This window comes from Larus michahellis, chromosome 2, assembly GCF_964199755.1.
Source record: "Larus michahellis chromosome 2, bLarMic1.1, whole genome shotgun sequence".
Lineage (NCBI taxonomy): Eukaryota > Metazoa > Chordata > Aves > Charadriiformes > Laridae > Larus > Larus michahellis.
Genome location: NC_133897.1, coordinates 55,692,475 through 55,715,033, shown reverse-complemented (window position 1 = coordinate 55,715,033; position 22,559 = coordinate 55,692,475). Strand labels below are relative to the sequence as shown.

The window sequence follows — 22,559 nt, the reverse complement described above, 5'->3', positions numbered from 1 at the left end:
GCAAAGTTCAACACAGGGCACAGGCACTTCAAATACCTCAGAATTGTCACTGCAGGTGCTGCTCATTACCCACTTGTGATGTGCCAGTGGAAACTCTTAATAGCATTAATTTAATATTAAATTATTATTAATCTTAAACTTAACATTAAAAGCATTAATAGCATAGAGACTAGGCTACAGACAAAACCCACACTATTCCAGAAAGCACCTTCTTCCTTGTACTGCCCCGCTCCTCCATGGCAATACCATCAAATAGCAGCACACCTGGATAATAAATCATAAAAAAACCATTCAAACTCACTATTTCAAAGCCAAAAAGATACTTTTCAAGAATACGGAGATCAGAATTCAGTATTCTGCAAAGATTTTGCTCTGTCCTGTTGGCATTTCAGTATTTAAAAGAACACACAAAACATCTCTCTTTGGTCAGTAAAGTGTCCATTTAATAAACTCCTTAGCCACGTTTCCCACCCCTTCCTCCCACCCTTAAATTTCAATTCACACTTAAGCAGCCAATGACATATAATTTGATGGTGTACAACAGAAGTTTTTAAATCTGCACCCTTAATACTAAGAGCATCAGGGGCTAGTATTTGACAAAATTACCTAGAACTCAGATGTGCCCATGCAAAAAAGCAGATTTTTATATACAGTCCCTATTTTTTTCTTACAAAATTTAAATATTTTACAAAAATGTATTTTCAAAATGTATAAAGTTTAGTGAATACCCCAAAATGTATCTTAAAATAAAATGTTATCTGATTTCAAAGGTTATTTCAACAATGAAGTCTAAATTGCACCAGATAAAAGGCACTTGTGCTGTGTGATGTCTGGAGCAAATATATGTTAGTTTATAATACAGTAATACAGTGTCTTCTTGAATTCATGCAGTTGTCTCCGAGCATCAAGCATCGTTAAAGCAGCCAAAAGAGATCGTGAGTAAACTTGATTCCACAGTTGTAAAAACATTTTCTATCGCTAAGTCAAACATACAGCATTTTGCTCCAGCTCTGACTCTAGAATCAAACGCTACAGAAAAGTTGCTGTCATACACATGGGAATTCAAACTAAATTTCATTCTCTCATAAGTTACAAAAAGTATGCCATTTAATTATGAAACTAAAACACCAATGAACAGCTCAGTGTTCAAATAGTTTGTGCCAATGAAAGTCCATATTTAAAAACAAGCTAGGGGCTAGTTATTCAAGGAGCAGTGCATCATGTTTTCAATTTCCACTTCACTGTTGAGATAAAAGCGCAGTCCTATTTGCCTTCATCTTCTCCAGCCGTTTCATTAAGTGGCTATTGGTCATCTCCATCTCTTCTATCTTATCCAGTGCTGTTCTTAACTATAAAATGAAAGCAAAAAAGTTATGATCACTTAAAGTTTACTTGGACTTTCCTGCTGTTCTTAAGCTTTGACAGAGGAAATTAAATCAGGAATACAAGTATTATAGGTTTTAATAAGTTAAAGACACAACGCTTTCATTATTGCAGTCAGATGAACCGGAATTCAACTGTTGAAAAAAATAATTGGGAAGCAATTGAAACATGTACTCATTGCAAAAGATCTAGGTGCCTGCAACTTCCTATATACATGCTACTTAAAGGTAAAGTCCTCTCCACCATTGCTGATGGATATGGTTTCCCATGGGTAGCAGGCACATCATGCAGCTCTTAAGCAAGCGTGATCAACAGCTCAGTTAAATACAGCTTCTTCCCAGCTCCTTGTGAGGTGCATGCTGGAAACTTCCCAGGCTGGCACTTGACACAGGGAGCATTCGACTCCCCAGTAATTTCTGTGGAAGGATTAGTTTAAAATAGTACAAGTTACCACATTTAGAAGAAAATACAACTTGAGATCTTTCCTTTCCAAAGAAGTACTGCATTGAATTGTAATTAGCATTACTTTTATGAGCTACAGTTATCTTCTGAATGCAACACTGATAGACTCAAAGGCCTCCTAAAAAACACTTACAAGCTGGAACCAAAGATTACAAAAAAAATAGAGCTTGGAGGCAAGAGACAGAGCAGTTCAAGACTGAAAGAAGCACACAGCTGAAAAGGAAATCAAGTCAATTACCTCTCGCTGAAGCTTCCTCTTTTCAGCTTTGAGTTCATCTTCTACTTTTTCTGCATTTTCTGCTGCATTTTTATACCTTGCAACCTGCCCCTCAAGTCGTCCAATCTGCAAACCCAAACAAGAAAAATGGAGCAGTTACTCAGGTGTTCAACCCTGAACTCCCCTGCCACCGGCTGTTTTTCCCTTGCGGAAAAGCCACTGTAACACAAGGCATCCTGTGAATTATCCATAGTCTCTCCCTCTGGAAAGAGGAGCTACAACTGCGTTAGCAGCAGTCATAATTGCAAAGAGTGTTTAAAAGAACTAATAAAAAAGTAAATAAATTGTGGGCAGAAACCTGGAATACCCTTCACTGCCTGTCCCTATACATAGTATAGGACACAGCTGAGAAGATACAGGTTAAAGAACTAAGAAGAGAGAAAAGAGCTGGAAAAAGGAAAAAAAATAGAAACCAAGAATTGGGGAACACATGCAATTAAAAACATAAGTTGAAAAGCAGAGATCATAAGAAAAGGTGCAAAGTAGGAAGGAGACTGTAACTGTTACCAGGACATGATGCAAGAGGTCTTGAGCTTGAGCACAGAGTTCAGCAGTAAAGAGGGGGCTCAAGACAAATCCTGGTTGCAATTTGGAGGTGTTAAAGCCCACTTGCTGGATTGTTATATTTTTTTATAGCATCCTGCTACCCCCAAATCCATAGGATGGGCTAGTAGCTTATTGCTGTGCAAGGGAGACCAACTATGCATCTCTGATTCAAATTATAATCCCTTATGTCATTTTTTTTAGGTGATCTACAGAGATGCTGAACTATAATACTGTGTTACTGACTTACAATCACAAAGTGTGAGTAAATCAGTGATGATATATATCTCTCCATTAAAAAACCTCTTCAATTTCAGAGAGTAAATTGTGTACCTTCCACAGTCTATCATAGAATCATAGGGTTGGAAGGGACCTCTGGAGATAGTCTAGTCCAACCCCCCTGCCAGAGCAGGGTCACTTTAGAGCAGGTTGCACAGGAACACGTCCAGGTGGGTTTTGAATCTCTCCAGAGACGGAGACTCCACCACCTCTCTCGGCAGCCTGTTCCAGTGCTCTGCCACCCTCAAAGGAAAGAAGTTCCTCCTCATGTTGAGATGGAACTTCCTATGCTCAAGTTTGTGCCCATTACCTCTTGTCCTGTTGCCAGGCACCACTGAAAAGAGCCTGGCCCCATCCTCCTGACACCCACCCTTTTAAGTATTTATAAGTGTTGATAAGGTCACCCCTCAGCCGTCTTTTTTCCAGACTGAAGAGACACAAATCCCTCAGCCTTTCTTCATAAGAGAGGTGTTCCAGTCCCCTCATCATCCTTGTAGCCTTTTGCTGTACCCTCTCCAGCAGTTCCCTGTCCTTCTTGAACTGAGGAGCCCAGAACTGGACACAGTACTCCAGATGCGGCCTCACCAAGGCAGAGTAGAGAGGGAGGATGACCTCCCTCGACCTGCTGGCCACACTCTTCTGGATGCACCCCAGGATGCCACTGGCCTTCTTGGCCACAAGGGCACATTGCTGGCTCATGGGCATCCTGTTGTCCACCAGGACTCCCAGGTCTCTTTCGGCTGAGCTGCTCTCCAGCAGGTCAGCCCCCAACCTGTACTGGTGCACGGGGTTATTCCTCCCCAGGTGCAGCACCCTCCCCTTGCCCTTGCTGAATTTCATAAGGTTCCTCTCTGCCCAAAGCTCCAGTCTGTCCAGGTCTCTCTGTATGGCGGCACAGCCTTCCGGTGTTTCAGCCACCCACCCACCCCCCCAGCTTTCTGTCATCAGCAAACTTGCTGAGGGTGCACTCTATCCCCTCATCCAGGTCATTGATGAATACATTGAAGAGGACTGGACCCAGTACTGACCCCTGGGGAACACCATTCGTCACTGGTCTCCAACTAGACTCTGTGCCCCTAATCACGACCCTCTGAGCTCTGTCTTTCAACCAATTATCTATCCACCTTACTGTCCATTCATCTAACCCACTCTTCCTAAGCTTCCCTATGAAGATGCTGTGGGAGATTGTGTCGAACACCTTGCTTAAGTCAAGGTAGACCACATCTACTGCCCTCTCCTCAGCTATCCATCCAGTCATGCCATCATAGAAGGCTATCAGATTAGTCAGACATGATTTCCCCTTGGTGAATCCATGTTGAGTGCTTGTTGCGTATCCATGTTGAGTACTATACAACTAATCCATGAGTACTAATCCATGTTGAATACTATACAACTTACAAGTAATTAAGCTACATAAATTGATTTTCTTTAAATAGTAGCTTCAGTTCCTCTTTATATTCTGCTGTACAGTCACATCTTAGTAAATAAACTCCACATTTTATCTTATGGTTAGACTATGCACAGGTATCGAATTGCAGGAAATATGAAAAAACACAAATCTAATGCCATTCTGTGCAAACTAAAGAACAAAGAGTAAATCAAATTATGAAATGTGTTTTCATAGTTTTTATTGAAAGAAGTGTTTAGAGCAAGTGTAATGATAACAATAAATATGAAGACACACTTACATTTTGTTCCAAGGTAGTTATATCTTGTTCAGCTTTTGAAAGCTTAAATTTGTATTCACTAATTTGTCTGTTGGCATCTCCTAGAAAAAAATTTACATGAATATATTACTCAAAGCAACTCTCTAAACTGGCAGTTTCCCTTTTAATTAAAATTCATTAGACCAACCATTTCATTGAGAAGCCCGTATACAGGATTATAAAGCAGTAAATGTTCTTTCAGAAATCTTTTTGAAAGTATGAAAAGGAAATAATTTCCCTATTATTTAGCAAACACAAGTACTGTCTCTGTAAGAGTGTGCATTGAATCTCAGATGTATAAGGAGATACACACCTTTTAAAACACACATCTTTACATCAGCAAACTCATCTCTCAAGAAAAAGTATCAACACAATAACCAACACACGCTGCAAAATGGGTCAAATCACAATAGCCATAATACCAGCAGCATTTAGTGTAGACATCTGCAGTAACATTTGAATGATAAGAAGCACAAGGTTGAGCCTGCCTGAAAAACTCTCAGGAGCTTTGCAGATTGTTTTGGTGTTATATTTTAGCCCTGACATTGCAGATGCTGTGTTCATGTTCACTGCCACAAGGATATTAAAAGACAATCTGCCAAATAAATAAAGTTTTCAGCTGAAGAAACAGCTTGCTTGAGACTGAAAGTAGCTTAGTGCTTCTATGAAGCAATGAATATTGTGTTAAACTTCAATAGTTTTTCATGTTTTGCTTCAAGGAATAATACTCTTTTAGATTAAGTTTCCATATCAAAGATTCAACAAAATAAAAAAGTCAGGTAGAATATATTAACAAAATATCTCAGTTGAAATTCTATTATCTAAAAATTGAAATTATTCAAGTAGTGGCACCCATCCTAGGCAAGGTCATAACTGAGAAATAACTTCCCAGAATGTTCTTATTCAACAGTGAAAGAGGTAGATTTTTAAGCTATTCTGCAGTGAGAAGCTTCCTGCAAGGAGATATACCAACAAAAAACTAGCTGCTCAACAATATATTCATTCACAATACTACTACTGCACAGCAATATAGGAAAAGGAGCTGGAGGAATCCGTTTCCTCTTCCCAGTAAGGATACCTTTCATCTGTAACCATATACCTACTCTGCATTTCAATTAGCTGCAAGTCAGAACCGTTCTCTAAGCCTATAATATCTGGATTCATGCCATCACTTTTAGAATATTTCTGTCGTTCTTCTTCCAGCTGCATCTTCAGTTTTCTAACCTGAAAAAGAAGTGTTCTTTTATGAAAAAGAGACTCCCAGAAGTTCAGTAGTTGCATATCTAAATATTCAATGGGAAAAAGGCAAAGCAGTCCCAAGATGCCACTGGCTGAGAGGGGCAGAGCCACACAGGGGTGGCCTGGAAGCCAGTCCCTGGGGCCTGTGGGTGCAATCCCCCATCCCCATTGCATTTATATATCTACATTTAATAGCCTTGATTCAGCACTATAATTTATTGGGATTCTAAACCAAGTATCTGTACTAAAATTAAGGTATACTCCCAGCAAAAACAAGTGTTGACAAAACCACTCAAATTTGCAACATGTTCAACTAGAAGCACAAGAACTGCGGTGTTCTTAACAATTGTTCAATGCTGTATCTGTTCTTGAGTCCTCTCTTCTCAGTACTGAACTGTATTAAAACACAAGTTCTTTGATAATATTAATTTTCTATGTAACTGAAACAATCAAAGAAATAGTACCATTTAGCAATTTGGAAGACAGTGCCACTTGAGCTTATGAGAATGTCATTTTACTGACTTTAGTATTTCTGCATAAGACAAAATAAAAGAAAGAAGAGCTTTAAGTGCATGCACTAATAGTAGAGTCAGCAGCAAGTTAGATTTCAGATAACCAGTTAGTGAAATGAGGGTTCTTTACCAACCAAGACCAAAGCCACATGGATAAGGACACTAGTGAGAGGAGCTGATAATTCCTGGTAGTCAGCCAGGTAAGAAGTTGAGTATTTTATTTTGCTTTAGTGTTTAAGTATTTGATTAAGCACCTTTGGCACTTAATATTTGTTTATTGCTAATGTATTAATAGTCTGCAAAAGGATAGACAAATGTCTATTTCTGAAAAGAAAAGCTTATTTTACCTGGGACAATAATTCCTCCTTTTCTCCAGCCAGTTTTCGTAGCCGGACATCTAAAACCAAAGAACTCAATTAAAAAACAGAAATCTGTAAACTAAGAACATATTTTTCATAACTTTGTTCATTTTCAAATAAAATGCTTTTCAAACTTAGAGCTATTATCACTGAGAGCATAAGACTTTGATATCTCACTAATAACAACATACCAGCCTTCAGTTAATAGCAGAAAAAAGGGAAAATATTTCATTCACACTGTTTATTACTATTACCAATTTTAAAAGCAAGACCTCTGAGTTTAGTAATTCTTCAAAATAAATTAACAACTGAGGATTTTTTTTTTTAAATAATAAAACACAGTCTTGTCCCAATATCCAGAACAGCCATTTCCAACAAAATTTTCTTCTGATTGTGTACTCTTTTCCCTTTCTTATTCTTAAAGATTGCTGTCTTCTCAGGGAAGGCACTCAGGTTCCCCATATGTTTAGAAAGTTTGTCAAAAGTGCTCTCAAACCACAAAAACAGAACTTGGGAAAGAACCCCCAGGAATGTTGCAATATCTCTAATCAGCCAGGAGATCAGTAATGGCTACAAAACAGTCTGTCAAGCAACATGTGCTAAGATTAGAGCAGCTCCCTTGGAAATCGTAACTTTGACAGTAAGTAAGCATAAAGACATCTGTATTTCACTATGATGGAGCCACAGCAGAAACATGTATCAACTCTAATATCTGCCAAAACAAAAATACGTAACTATTATTATATGCTGTGTACACATACAATGCAAATGTATAGAGATGTTTCTTTACATGTTAACTAACACAGTTTTACAGTGGATTGACTATGCATACAGTAACTTGTTCAAATTAAGGATAAAAGCAAGTAAAACCTGTATCTTTCTGTCGCCTGTGTCATTCTTCTGAATGACACTTTTTTTTTTTCTCTTTCCAATGAACGAGATGAAAGACTGCACTTCCTTGAAATACTTCTGCCTTTATTAGTGTTAAGCAAGGGGAAAGACTACACAATGTATTGGTTTCTATAACAGAAGTCTTTCATTGGTTATACATACTTTTAAAGAACTTTTTTTTCATGAAGCATAACAGAGAACATACTAATCCAAAAGACTACACTTTTAGGCAAGATATTTTCTGACAGTAATAAACCAGAAACTGGACCAAGAGCTCTAATCAAACATCTAAGCACATACTATTCTTCTTTTCTTTTTTTTTTTTACTCCAAAGGCACATCTATCTTTTTACCTAGCATAAAAAAGAAAATAAAATAAATCACAGTCTTGAAAGTTGTGTAAGCATTTATTCCAAAAGCATCATAGGTATCTTTTTGTGGCTGTAAATCACAACAAACTTAACAGGAGGGAAACAAAGACTTCAAACATTCTATAGAGTATGTCAGGATATTTTTTTACCTAGTGGTCCTTCTCCTGCAGATTCCAAGACTTGAGCAGCTTCCTGCGATACAACTGTTATTGCACCAACCACTGATTCATGGTTTACATCACCATTTGGTGTGCCATCTGGAATTATAACTAATCCATGTTTCTAAAAATACAAAAGAAAAAGAAAATACTCAAACAAGAGCAGTGGTAAAATATAATTGGACAGAAAAGTTTTTTAAAAAATCTTTTCAAGTTGTTTGAAACAGTTACAATGAAATACACCATTTATCCTACCCTAAGGTCAGGTTTTGAGACTGCACAAGAATAGGAACCGTTTTACCTTTTTTTCATTGACCTTGGTTTCATGCCCCATTCCTGGATTTCTGTTACTGTCAAGTAACTACTACCAACATACCTCTCCTCTCTTCATTGTTTCCTTCAGGTCAGCCAACTCCTCTCTGAGCTCATCTCGCTCATTCTTAATGCGGTCAAAGTAATCTTTCTGTCTTTCTAGGGCCTGGGTTCAGGCAGATAGCAAGAAAAAGAATGGCACAGAGAAAAAAAGCATATGACAGATAGCAGAGAGATTTTCTACAAGTAAATATAAAGAGCTCAATAAAAGTAATTAAAAGGGGTATTTAGTATACATAAGCATACACCTCTGATAACTACCTTTTACAAGTCCGTATCTAGCCTCATTGCTGCATGTTTGTCATGACAATTTTTTCGCAGGTGAGTCTTAGTGGATTCTATAATAGATATTTATTTAATGGATTCTATTTTTGGTAGATTTTGATAAACTAAATTGAATACCAAAAGAGTGATCCTTCTTAATACAGGCACTGTGTGGCCAGAAATAAAATTTGCTGGAACTCAATTGGTGAAGATCCTAATACATTACATTCATTGAACTAATTATCTACCTTTTATGATGCACAGAAGTAGAAATCTTACTTCATAAAAGACCTTGGATATATAAGCCTGTCATCCACTTACAAATACTACTTTATTTATTACTTGCTAAAGTATTACAACCACCCTTTACTAAAACCAGAGCAGTTTGGGGGGTGGAAGCAGGAAACACTAGCAGCACTATTTTAGCACAAGAAAGAATTGCAGCTGAAAGTGCAATATGGATGCAGATGGGTTTGCCTACCTATGCTGGAGCTGTGTTACCTGGCCGTTAACCGGACATTTCCACTTGACTGGGCAGCACCCCAGTACTCCATTCAAATTCAATACTGCATGCATTACAAATAATCCTGACTGTACAGCAACCGCTAAAGCGTACACACATTTTGCCAAGAAAATTATCCAGTTAAACACTGCATCATGCATGAATGTTTAGGAATGGACTGATATGAATAAAGAAATGAAGGTGTATACCTCTGTATGTGCTCCACGTAACAATTGCAGTATGCTGAATTTTAATAATTATCTAGAATCTGTATACTAAAGCAGTGTTTTAACGCACTACTCAATTTCAACAGAAAAATCTAAGGGCTGTTGCACTTGATTAGTATGTAAATGTAACATTTAAAACAGAGGTGATTCAACATGTGCGAAAGCATTAGCTGTCACCACATAGTTTTCATAAAAAGTTCATAAAAAGTCCTTTTATTGCTTAACACATACTAGACCTCTGTAACTACAATTTGGAGACGCCAAACAGTAAACAAAAATATTTCCGGAATATAACCTGGAAGTTATAGTTCAGTGTCCTCAAATTGATCTAATTTAAGACCAAACACAACTGCAAAGTTCAATCACTTTGTAGAGACGGGACAATATAAGAAGGCAGGCGTAAAACAAACTCATGCTATCTCAGTTCTGCTTGCCTCCCTTTCTTCCTCTAAGGCAGCATTAGTCTTGCATACATTGTAAAACTAGGTTACAATTCAAGTTATGAACTACTCCTTTGTGAAGCTTCTCAGAGACTGCTGAAGCTGGAATAGAGTAAATATTAGCAAAATTACTCATTATTGGGGAGAAAGACTCAAAAACTGTGAGCTAAGAAAAATATGTAAATTTTTTTAGGTAACGGAAGTGAGAAAGAAAAGACAGCAGCATTTTTACATGTTAAGAACTAAGAAATTTCAGTTCCAAGATGGTATAAAACTAAAAACTAGAAAAAAATCCAGTTATGGTGTTTACAAGAACACAGAAACTGGCAGGAAAATTTTAGCTAAAGGAAAAAAATATCTTTCTCATCAGCCTGGATGGTAGCTAGTTTTTTGAACAGGAGATAAATTATATGCTCTGTACTAACCCTAACAACGTATTCAAAAAATAAAAAAGTGCTTGCACAAAAAAATTGCACAAGTTGGGACAGTCCAGTACACAAAGGTGAAGAGTAAGTATGGAAAGAATATGGTTAATTAAAGATAAAAAAAATTCAGAATAATGTTCAGAAGAAAACTTAAAAATGTTGAAATACTATTTTATGATGGAAGAGCGGATTGCAATATGGATTGAAGGACTGAAACATGGAATAAACATGGACTGAATAAAGGCAAGGTAACAGGCCTTTTTTTAACTGTGCACCACTGGTTAAAAGACAACTTTTCAAAGTGACTTGAACTCCAGCAAATGCAGCAATTTTCAAAGAAACCTGCATATGTCAAAAGCTGGTGTGAAATTCATTTAGAGAGAAATGACTGTAAAGTTACTAAAAGGCAGACAATTCCCTTCTAAAGGCTATCCAGCTAACTCACTCTCACCACCAGGCAATCTTCTTGTGGCCCAGCACAGCCACAGGTTCAGAGCCCTGGAGTTATCCCCAAGGATCAGGCTGACCCTGTGACAGTTTCAGCACTTCTGTGCTGCCCAGAAGGAAAGGTAACAAACTCTGCCTGACTGACTTTAGCTGCGTAGTGTGTATCAACTCAGTTCTTCCTCTACCCCCTTCCTTTCTATGCAGGAGCACTGCAGACGCTCTGCAAAAGGTCCCATGCAACCCCTGTTTAAATTCCAACTCTCAATCTCAATAGTTGGCAACTCTGGTATTTTGTTTGCGGTATCACAAAATCCCCTTGGTTCAGTGTTGCATCCAAGCTAACCAGCCCTAGGATCAGAAGTGCAATATAGGAATGTGCAAGTGTGGCCGCAGAAGTCTATTCATGATCATATTTTTTAGCACTAGCTTTGCCAAATGCAAGCACTAACTACAAATATTCACTAAGGCTTCTCTACATTTTGAGCCTTAGCTCCTGCAGCTCCCTAGGTTTTGCACCATTTGGTGTATTTTGTCTCTCTTACCCCAGGTAGTGGAAAGTAGATCATTTTAAAATCCACTAATTGTTATGCAAATTGTTAAGATGAGGACAGAGGCAGGAGCCAAATGGTGAGCAAGATTTAAGCTGTTCAAGTTTTGAAAACTGTATTTGCCTCTAAGGAGATTAAAAGCTTTAAAAATAATTTCCAATCTATATAAAATTATATTATTGCTATGTCACCATGGATCAATATACGGACCCACGCAATTTTCATGTTTGTTAGCAACAAGGAAATGGTGACTTTTCCAAGCCCTCATCACAGGTAAAAAATATCTTGTAAAAAATTATAAAATTGTATGCGTAACAGTTTATTACCTGATAGATTTAATTAGTATTATTCACCATTAAGCAAGTAAAGATTAAGTGGAGCTCACTTTCTAAAGAAGAGAAAGACTGCAAAATGTTTTAAATACTTAAATTCAGAGTGGCCTTCATTTCTTTGGAGTACACAGCATTCCTTAGGGGGTGGGGGAACATCCATCTACTTCTAAAATGAAAAAGTACCTTCCCCCCCATATTTGTTTCATACCCCTATTTTTTTATCTTTCCAATTAATTGTCTCCTGGAGATCAAACACCTCTTTGGTTATGGAGTCTATATTCTGCTGCATGCGTTGATTCTCCTGTAGTAAATAGGATGAGGGAAGAATAAGAGAGGAAAGAGCAGTAAGGAAATGGAAAAAAAAAAAGCATTCAAATAGATAAAGGAAATTAAATAGTAAAAGTCAACCAAAGAGTTTATGAGCATGAAGTTAAAGAAAAAAGTGTGCCACTACGTGTAACATAATATTTCCCTTATAAATTCATGTGGGTAAACGGTAATTAACTTTATTCAATCACTTAATGTTAACGGGAGAATTTAGTGCAACTAGAGTTACTTTTCTTTATTAACAGTTCTCATTGTTGACTGGGGATAACGTACTTTCTTTAGGAAAATAACTACCCTGTGGTAATTTCCAGATACCTTCAAGTCCTGTTTGGAAGCGAACACTTATGTTAACAAGTGGTTTTATTCATATTTTACAAAAGGGAAAACCTTCTTGAAACTATAAGGAAGGAAGTTTGAATCAAGCATCCAGGAAGTGAAATATGGCTGCTGACTGCTTGCTAATACTATATTAATACATATCAAGCATGGTCCTGTTGTTGTTTTTGTTTTTTGTTTGTTTGGGCTTTTTTCCCCCCTCATCGAACACTTCATTTTGCTGTTTGTCCTGCAAACGTAACTAAAACTCTTCACTATGCTCATATAATTATGTATGAAGGTGACATAAGACTTTTTAGGGCTAGAGATAATTTTTTGCCTTCCTAATGAGTGAACTTGATTTTACACCTGGGAATGGAAGACAACGTCTTTCTGCAAAAAGCTAAATGGCTTCAGCTAGAATAGCCTTTAGTGCTAATAGCTAGAGAAGTTACTCAAATAAATGTTAAATATGGGACAAACTGTACCTTTGAAGGGACTGCAGACATTTGGTGAATACATTCTACCAAAGCAAACACTCCAGACAAATCTATTGTATATTCTTGATTCACATACTTAAAAAAACCAAACAAAAAACCAACAAACCAAACAAAAAACCAAACCACCGCCAAAGAAGAAAGCAGGAAGTGTTTTGTTCCTCCATAGTGAAGCGGAAGAGAAATCAGAGCAAATGACAGAGCTACAACCAGAATTTGCCATGTTTTTGCTTATCAGCATATCTGCAAAATGCTGCTGCTGAGGCTAATCTTACTCCTTTTCTTTTGCTAGTAAATCATATCAACTCCAGTTCATATTATTTTCTCAGTAACCATCACAGATCTGTGACTTTTCAGGAATTTTTGGAGTTCCTGTACTACTGCCTGGAGAGCACAAGAATTTAACAAGGAAAGAAACTGATCAATGAAATGCAGTATTATATAGCTTTTGACAATCAGCTAGTGGAAACTTTGGCGCATACACTCAAGATCATAAATTTTTACTGAAAACAAAAGGCGGTGGAGAAATGACGTCCTAATTGAACTACAACTTCCAGTGCTAGAACCAAGATCAATGGGAAACGGACACCGGCATATTGCTGATAATATATATCTTTGTGGACCATTTTAAAATTAAGATTAATGATATCTCTTGGATTTTAGGGCACATTTCTTCTGGAAACAAATCAAAGGGGCAAGAGGAGAAACAGCAATAACACCACACACCCAGCAACACGGTTATGGCCCAATAACATGATGGCAAGTGTTGCTATATTTATGTTTGACTGGTAAGCAAACAAATATTCACTACTGCAAACTTCAGTGGTTGATGCTCACAAAAATCTGAAAAAAAACTGAAAAGGAAACTTTTGGGAAAGGCTAAGAATAATATTTGGTATTACCCATGCATCAGAACAACTTCTGGCTATGCAAAAAGATTTTGGCCACAAAACATTAGTTCTGCCCTCACAAGGAAGGAAAGATACAAGAAACATTCCTGAGAACCAGTGTTCTCACAGGAACTAAGGATTTTACACACTTGAAAACTTTGCAGAGACATTTTCAACTTTATAAATTAAGAGAGATTGATAGCTTAAATTCTACCCATTAAAACAAGACAAATTCTTTCTTAGAAATACAAGATAATATTTAAGCTCATTTTGTGTACGATGGCTGTTCCCATTCAAATCTTAAACCATTTAAGAACTTTTTACAAGTTCTATTATGCACTCTCATATGAACATACCTCTATCAATTCATCTCTCTGTCGAAGGCCCTCTTTAAGTTCATCCAGCTTATGCTGCAGAACACTGCACGTGTGTTTCTGTCTTTCCAATTCCTATATTAAATAAATTAATGATTAATTTTATTTATATTGAAAATACTTGTCAAACACAAAATAAAGTTTAAAAAGTTAGTAATATCACTTAAAATTACCTAAAAAACCTACAGTGTTTTAGGTAAGTTCTCCAGATACTTTCTATACAGAAGATTTTATTTAATAAAATTTAGAATGAGAGAAAAGATGGCATAAAAGTTTAAGCACAATATTAATGAGAAAAGCTTGGATACTGAATTTATCTAAATATTGCTGGAAAGAGCTGCCACACAGATCTTCCCTTTACAAGAAGTGGGACTGAACATGTCCTATTCAATTCAAATGCATATTTAATCATTAGTGTATTGCATTAATTAAATGCAATTAATTTGCATTTAATTGGGGGGGTGGTAGTGTGTGTGGGGGGGTTGGAATATGTTTTTGGGGTTGGTTTGGTTTTGGGAGGAGGGTGGTCAGTTTGTTGGTTTGTTTTTTTGGGGGAGGTGGTGGGGTTTTTTTAAAAAAACAAAACACAATACTCAGAACACCTTTGGCCACTGAGATACACAGACTTTTCTACTAATCCAAAAGTTTTCAACTGTTGTTACTAAATAGTCCAGGCTTCTCTGGTTTATCTTTATAACTACAAAGCAAGTCTTAAAAATCAGTACCTTTGACTTCTCTTCATTCTCCCTATAGAACTCCGCTATCTGTTCTTCTTTCTCCTCAATGACGTCCTTTAGAGTATCCACTTGGTAAACCAAGTTGTTTTTCTCGTTGTCTAGTTGAGCATTGGAAACCATAGCTTTCTTATACTTCTCCTCAACTTCAGCTAGTGAATCCTATAGACAGTAGAGCAGCTTACATTAGTTTAACTTTTTCATGCATTGTTATAATGTTAAAATACCACCATAATGTGAAGATTGCTGTTATGCAGTAAAGTTACACAACGATTTTTGTTTCTGAATCGTTATTCATGTCTTCTCTTTAGAAATACCAAGTCAGTTCGATTTCCCTTATTCAGGTTAAGTCATACACAGCAATGAAAAGTTATTATTACAGAAGTATGAAAATTACAATATTCCACATGCATTTTCTACTCTGCTACCTTCACAACTTAACTCACAGGGATAAAGTAGTAATATCACAGCTTTTTTCACTGCATGCACAAGAAACATTTCAGAATGAGGCAACAAAACTGAGAGAGAACTCAAGACAATTAAATGAATAAAAAAGATCACAGAAATATCTCTAAGAGTAGCTTTAACTTAATGCTCATTATTTTAAGTAGTGCCCTATACCTCTGATTCAAAGTTTTAAGGTAGTCACACTTTTAAAGTAATAATGTTTCTGTTTAAGCAGACATTTTGTCTTTCTATTTCTTACTAAGATTAAAAAAAGAAAGGCATGTAAAGATTTATATGCTTGATTCTCTACTTGAAGGTGCACCTATGCCTTGCTATGTACCCTCTTATGCAATTCTCTCATGTTTACCAAAATGATTTTATGCTATTATTTTCTTCTCGGTACTACAAAAATGTCAACTATTCAAGTACTATAACAACTATCACTCCAGACACAAAAATTAAATTTCACATAGTCCTAATTTTAGAATTGAAAAAGAACTATTAAGCCATTCCCTTTCCAAAGTAGATCTGTACCTTACTACAAATCCCCAAGCATTTCACGTAATCTGTTCTTTGAAGGCATAGGTAGCATAGCCTCCATGTTTAATTATTTGTATTATGACAGTAGAAGTACTAGCACTGGAAGGGTACCAGGCTTGGGTTTTCCAGAAAATTGAACAGTAGGACTAAGATATGAGAGGAGAGGGTGGGAACAATCCAAGTTTCCTAAGAAAACCTAAAAAACTCAACCCCCAAACCCTATTCCATGTTATAAATAGCCATTTTGAGAAAGCCATCCTTAAAGTACATATTTTAACTTTTATAATTTTTTATAGTTGCATGTATTTATATCTTTCTGGTCCATTCACTAACTTGTGGAATTTTGTGCTGGAGAAAAAACAGTATTTTAGAAACCCCACAAGAAATAACTTAAGACATATCCTGATAGACTACATATCAGAAGAGACAAGATAGTCTAAATAGTGAAAAGATAAGAAAGGTACCATTATTATCTGGGAAGCAGTAAATATCAAATAGCAAAGAAGATTCATGAGAAGAAAGAAGAAAATGAAAAAAAATAAAGAACATGTGTAAATGCATTCAAGTAATTCTTTAAGTTTTAGATTAAAACCACAGAAAACATTTTTTGTGATGGTGTAAACATGACAAATCACATAAAGATTGGTAAAACAAGACGCCAGAGACAATAAACCTTTCAAAGTCTTTCAAAGAATAATTTCTTGAGGTCTAATTGGAATTTCTGTCCTTACAATGCAACTTTTCTCTGTTGCATCTTGCCCTGTCACTGTGCACCTCTGAAAGGAGTCTGCCCTGTCTTCTCTACAGCCTCCTATTAGGCAGCTGAAAACAGCAATGACACTGCCACCCACCCCTCTAAGACTTATCAAATCCAGTTGTCTCAGCCTCTTATTGTATACCGTATGCTCCAGGACTCCAGCCTTAAAAAGTCTGGGTTGGGGTTTAAAGATTGGATTAAAATGTCATTAATCAAGGGGGGAAAAATCTGCAGTTATGGAACAGGAATAAATTGATTGAGACAGAAGAGTGAGAACTGCTTCCCAGAAGGAAACCAAGCTACACTTAAGAGTCTCTGACCAGTTAAAAAAACTGGAACATTGCTATGGCCTCTTTGGAACCGTTCCTTCTTTTCGAGTAAATTATTACACACGTTCCCTATGGTTCAAGAATTCCACGTAGTTTCAGTCATCTTCCAGTTTGGTGAGAAATAATATGGATTTGGAAGGGTTTCTGAAACACTTGAATGAGGCAGTGGGATGCCTAAGGAAGGCAATATCCATGGGAAAAGGCTGGAATGAAAATGGATAATAAAGCTCGGCACATAACCTAAAGCTATGAAGGAATACCACCCACAATTCTACCAGTAAAGCCAAAGGGCTATGCAAATTAGCCTCCTTGGCTAGAACAGGATGCTTAAATACAGCAGACATCAAGACAGTGCTCTGTTAACTGTATAAAAGAAAAATTTTGAGGAAAGAAAAAGGATTACTTTCTAGTTGAGGCAAGGGAATACAGAAAGAATCAACAAAACCGAATCAAACCGGGACATGAAAAATTTGAAGACCCAACTAAATCAGAACTATCCACATTAGAGTTTATTCTGCTGACACCCAGCAGATTTGTAGCCAGGTAAAAAATACAATCTTAGCAGCACCAGGGATGGGCAACCACAGAAATATGAGTGTAATTACAAATCACTCTCAAGCACTGAAAAAACACTTAAAAGAAGTGAAAAAGCAGGTATCCCAGGAACTATTCTAAGACACACAAGACAAAACTGCTAAATCAGAAGTTGAGAAAAAGGCAATACCTTCCTACTTAGAAAGGAGGGTTTCTGAAAGAATCCCTATGGAAGGTAAATTAACTTACAAACATATTATTCGGTATTAACAATAGCATAAAATAAATGCAATTCCATTTTGTAAGCCAAGCACAAGCCAAGATCTTACTTTCTATTGCACACTTGTGCTCTTTGGTAACTGTAATGTATTACAATAAATAATAGTGCATTAGTAATGATTCAGAACAATAGTCACGAGATGCTGGCCAACATGCAAAAGTGTGAGAGTTAGATCCATTTTGAAAATATGAAGCAATCTCACATTTTATTCAAGTTTAGTACAATCACACCTATGTCTAATAACCTTGTAACCTACTGCTCTTCAAAGTCCTTTTAACATTCATAATGTGACTAAAACAAGACATATTTCATCTGAGCATAGGGCTATCAGATTCAAAGTTACTTATCCTCTAAAGAGGAAATAATTATTGCTACACTGAACAGCTCAAATTACATATTTTCTCTTTACTATATCGTCTAATATGTTGCTTAATCATGTAAATTAAAGGAAGCTGTTGAATACATCACTGTTACGTGCTCTAGTACAAGCAGCATTCATTAAATTGAGTCTCTATACAGATATAAGACAAATATGGAAAGATCTCTACTTTTACATGGAACAGTTCACAATTAGGTAACAGGAAAGAGAACAAAACAAATATCCTGAAAAAGATTTGTAAGCCACATCATTTGCTGTATTCAGTTTCCCTTCAACACAGGAAAGGGGAAAATAACCATACTTTATTATGGCATATTATGCCATATTAATATTTATATTTATTATGGCAAAGAATTAAAAAAAATTAACCTTCTCCTGCAAGCACTATGCCTGCCCAGATTCATTTCAGCACATCTTTCAAAATTATTACTTGGTTTTTGCTTTCTAAAATATAGTATTTACTGAAACTGGGACAACTAATTCTTAATTTCTTAAGTTCCTTGTCGTAGCTATATCCTATTTCTTTCCTCCCCATTCGATACAGAGTAATTATTTTGAATATCCATTTAATTGCTAACAAAACTCTGAAAAATATAAATTGAACCTCTCATTATCTTACCAGAAAACACCTGCTAAAAATATGAAAGTTTAATACTATTTTAACATAAACCAAGTAATGAACATGTCCTATCTCACATAAATTTAATTCATATCTTAATAATTTACTCACGTGACAAATTTAAGATGAGGCTCTCTATACATTAAAAGTTAGATACATGCTTTAAAGAAATTTAAAAACTTGTTAGTAAAGCCTTATGTAGTTAGTGGAACCAGTGTATCTCCATTACCCAAAAATACCCATACAGAATGCATGCTTGGGAGGAGCCCTGATACCTTTAGTTCTTTAAGTCCCTGCATGTATCTCCCTTCTACATCGTGTATCTGGTCCTTAAGATCATAGATATCCTGCAGGACATAGGAATGAACCATTGCATAAGAAGTATGGGGAAGTAATTTATAGTCGAAAAAGCATTAAAAAGGTTTACATGCACTTCTGTCAAATGCCAAAGCCTGCAATAATGCACATAATTTATAATTAATTCACAATAATCTGATGGAAATTAAGATTTTGTTTATATCCGTGAATCCAAGCCATCTCAAATAGGACAGAATTGTTTCAAATTTGACATAAGCAAAGTCTTATTTTAATAAAAGCTAAACTGTTAGCATCATAAATATTTATGAACACAACAAATACAATTACCAAGATAAATACAGAAAATTTTTGTGAGTAAAAATTACATCCTCATAACTTTTTCTTATTATTAAGAAACCAGAAGTTCTGTAACAATCTACTCTTAAGCACAAATACAATTTTAAACTAGCTCCAAATTCTCTGAAAATGCAGTTTACCCGTAATTCACTGAGGGAGGCATCAGGATCCACCAAACTGCTTGTATCTCCACTTCCTCTCCTAGATGAGTTGCCACTCAGAGGAGTTACACTTACTGAATTGCGAGATGATGGCTTAAAAAGGGAAAAACACTGTATCAAGAATCATGCTGTCATTTCTGGTATACTTGACAATACTCTTTATAAATTGCTTCAGTCATAGAACATTTTTCTCTTTTGTTTTTACCATTTCTTAATATTAGCTTATAGACAATATTTTCCATTGACTATTTTCCAGCACTTATGTTTTTTCTTGGCGAAATGTTCGTTTCTCTTTGATGACTTATCTATTATCATAACATTACAGTTTTGAGTCTTCTGGTCAGAAGACTTTCATAAGCAGGCTGTTAGTGCTAAAAACTGTAGAAGTTTAAAATATTTCTAAAAATTGTAATCTCTGCCACCCAGGATTCAGGAGAAAGTCTCCAGTGGAATCTAGTGTACGAATTTTTATAGCCCTAGCCTCTTAAAATTCAACCTTTCCTGCTAAATATTTCTCACAGAGAAAATAAATTCTATAAGAAACTAATATTTGCTAAAAGTAAACTAAAGAATAATTTTTTTCCCCAGGAAATAAAAGACACAAAACATTAATTTTCTAGATAAAAGCATGTCTAAAAATATCTCTTTGCAAGCTCTTAAAAATGGCTAAAGTACTCTACTAAAAAAACCACAGCATTTATACTTTTAGAACTATTTTAATACTTATAAATGTATAGCTGAACACTGACTTTCAATAGTTTTTAAATTAAAAAGTCTTACCCTTGAAAATATTTCTGAATGTGATTTTTCACTCTTTTCTTCGAGCTGAAAGAGAAAAGGGAAAGCGATCACAATACACCTTTTGCAATGAGGGATTACTGAAGCGCCATCTTCTGTTCAAAGATACTAAGAAATATTTAAGAACAAAAAATGAAACAAAGAAAAAAAATTAAGAAATTACAGAAGTTAGCATAGACCAAGACAGGAAAAAAATATTCAGCCTGAAAAGGTGGTTTTTACCTCAACTGGAAAATAAATGAATGCTTCTAAAAAAAAAAAAGAAAGCCAGAAATTTTTTTTAAAAGTCCTTGCCAATATTAAAGTACTGATCAACAAAACACGTTTCACTACTTTAAATTTTAACAGGGTAGTGACTACAACACTTGGTGGTATAACAAACACAAAGCTTCATGCAAGTGCACTTTAGACAATCAGTGACACCAGTGCGAATGTCCTAGTTATTAGAAAACACATTTGTTTCTTCTTTCTTGTTCTTTGGTGAAACCTGCAATCACATCAGGACAAAAAAAAAATTCAGGCAAAAGCCCATAACTGAAATGTACTGATTAACAGCAACCTACAATATAATTCCAATTCATACTTTATGTATTGAAGCCTAACCAGAATAACTATGCTCCCCGCCTTCTTATTTAGGGAACTCTGATATTGCACACTTACATTGTAAATTTCCATATTTCCTTCATTTCTATGAATCAAAATAGATGGAATTAAATTAAGACATTAACATGTTGTCGTATTTCCTAAAACAAGCATGATACATTGAGTACGGTATCTCAAATAAATGGTTTCTCCAAAACCATCTGTTTTTCTCCCTGCCCAGGGGCAAGAGATTTGGAAGTATGCTACAATCACAGTAGAAACAAATGTTACTTTACGAGATCTTTCTTTTTCCTTCTATTCTGGTTTCTACAGAAGCAACATTGCTTTTCCATGGCAAAATCACCATCTCCAATGACATATCAAAACTGTAAATGGCAAAGATTTGTCACCATTGTGATAGTAAAATGATGTTAGGAATCCAATTGATCTGAAGTATCCATTTAGAGTAACATAAATAAAAATATAATTTTGGAATCTAATAATACATAATAATGATGATGTTAATAATAAAAGCAACTGAGTACGTACCATGACTGCCAGTCTCAGCCTCCACTTTTACTTTAAGCAGAGTATTAATTTCAGAAAAGCAAGTTTATTAGAGAGGAAAAAAAAGCTAAAATTTAAACTGGAGGAATGATTGGTCTATGTCATGCTTCGAGCATGTGCAGACGATAAGTAACATGCCACTATTACAAGTTACATAGCATTAAATCATGTAAGAGCATTAACTCATCTAAATGCAGAATGATAGAAACTGGCTGTAAGGGTACTCTAGCAGTCACCTAGTCCGGCCTCCCTTCCGAAGCAGAACTGCTGCCAAAAGCCAAGGTTAGCTGTGGCTTTATCTAGCTAAGTCTCACCAGCTCCTGAGGATGGAGGTTCTCCAACCTTGCCGTAATCTGTCAGAATGCAACACTAACCTCCTGGAGCTTCTTGCAGTGGTTCATCTGAACCTCCTAAGCTGCAGTGTGAGGTTGCTGCCCCTTGTTGCGCTGGCTGGCAGGGGCATGGAGTTTGGCTCTTACCTAATCAAGCAGTTGCAGGCTGCTGAACACTAGGTAGCATCCCCTTCGCCCAACTAAATACACCTAGTTCTCTCATCCTCACCTCCTACTGCATGTGCTAACACTGACTTATTTCAAAGACATGTCCAAGAACAGAAATTTCGTCATTTCTTCCACTACTGAACGCAAAAGTTTTGACTGCGAGTAACAAGAGCTTCTAGAACTTATAGCAGCAATAAAGAGAAGGCAGCTAGGTTTCCTGTAAATGCTGTTCAGACTAAAGGGATGCACAAGAAAACGGTCAATCTTCCTGTAACATGTTCTGTTGACTTGGGATTTGGTGCAAGAGCCCAGCCAACAGTGAACGCTCCGGTAATGGATCTTGACAAAATCTCATCCTGGAAGAATGAGCACTAAAACACACTAATGAGGGCACTGTTTTACGTTTTTATTTTTGTCACCAAACCAAGCAGCAATATTGCAAAAATACACAAAAGACCTAGATATTGTTAATTTCCACAAGAAAAACTCCCAACATTTTACATTTAAGTGATGCTTAAGCTTATCACACACAAGAAATG

At 36.2% G+C, this 22,559-nt stretch overlaps 1 protein-coding gene across 26 annotated transcripts in view; it reads right to left on the bottom strand.

The window, feature by feature from the left end:
* Positions 1-423: 423 nt before the first annotated feature.
* LRRFIP2 (LRR binding FLII interacting protein 2) overlaps positions 424-22,559 on the bottom strand; it is a 59,891-nt gene continuing 37,755 nt past the window's right edge. For 10 of the 26 annotated variants that reach the window (XM_074575547.1, XM_074575553.1, XM_074575537.1 and 7 more), the window contains 13 exons: positions 20,354-20,398; positions 19,553-19,666; positions 19,034-19,105; positions 14,865-15,035; positions 14,122-14,214; positions 11,945-12,037; positions 8,556-8,657; positions 8,171-8,303; positions 6,749-6,798; positions 5,754-5,874; positions 4,633-4,712; positions 2,084-2,188; positions 425-1,349 (listed from right to left, as the gene is read on the bottom strand). In XM_074575547.1, the coding sequence (XP_074431648.1) occupies positions 1,239-1,349; positions 2,084-2,188; positions 4,633-4,712; positions 5,754-5,874; positions 6,749-6,798; positions 8,171-8,303; positions 8,556-8,657; positions 11,945-12,037; positions 14,122-14,214; positions 14,865-15,035; positions 19,034-19,105; positions 19,553-19,666; positions 20,354-20,398 (1,290 nt within the window). In that variant the 3' untranslated portion in view covers positions 425-1,238. Of the gene's footprint in view, positions 1,350-2,083; positions 2,189-4,632; positions 4,713-5,753; positions 5,875-6,748; positions 6,799-8,170; positions 8,304-8,555; positions 8,658-11,944; positions 12,038-14,121; positions 14,215-14,864; positions 15,036-19,033; positions 19,106-19,552; positions 19,667-20,353; positions 20,399-22,559 lie in introns of all 26 variants that reach the window. The other 16 variants (XM_074575542.1, XM_074575555.1, XM_074575559.1 and 13 more) reach the window with 9 other exon arrangements.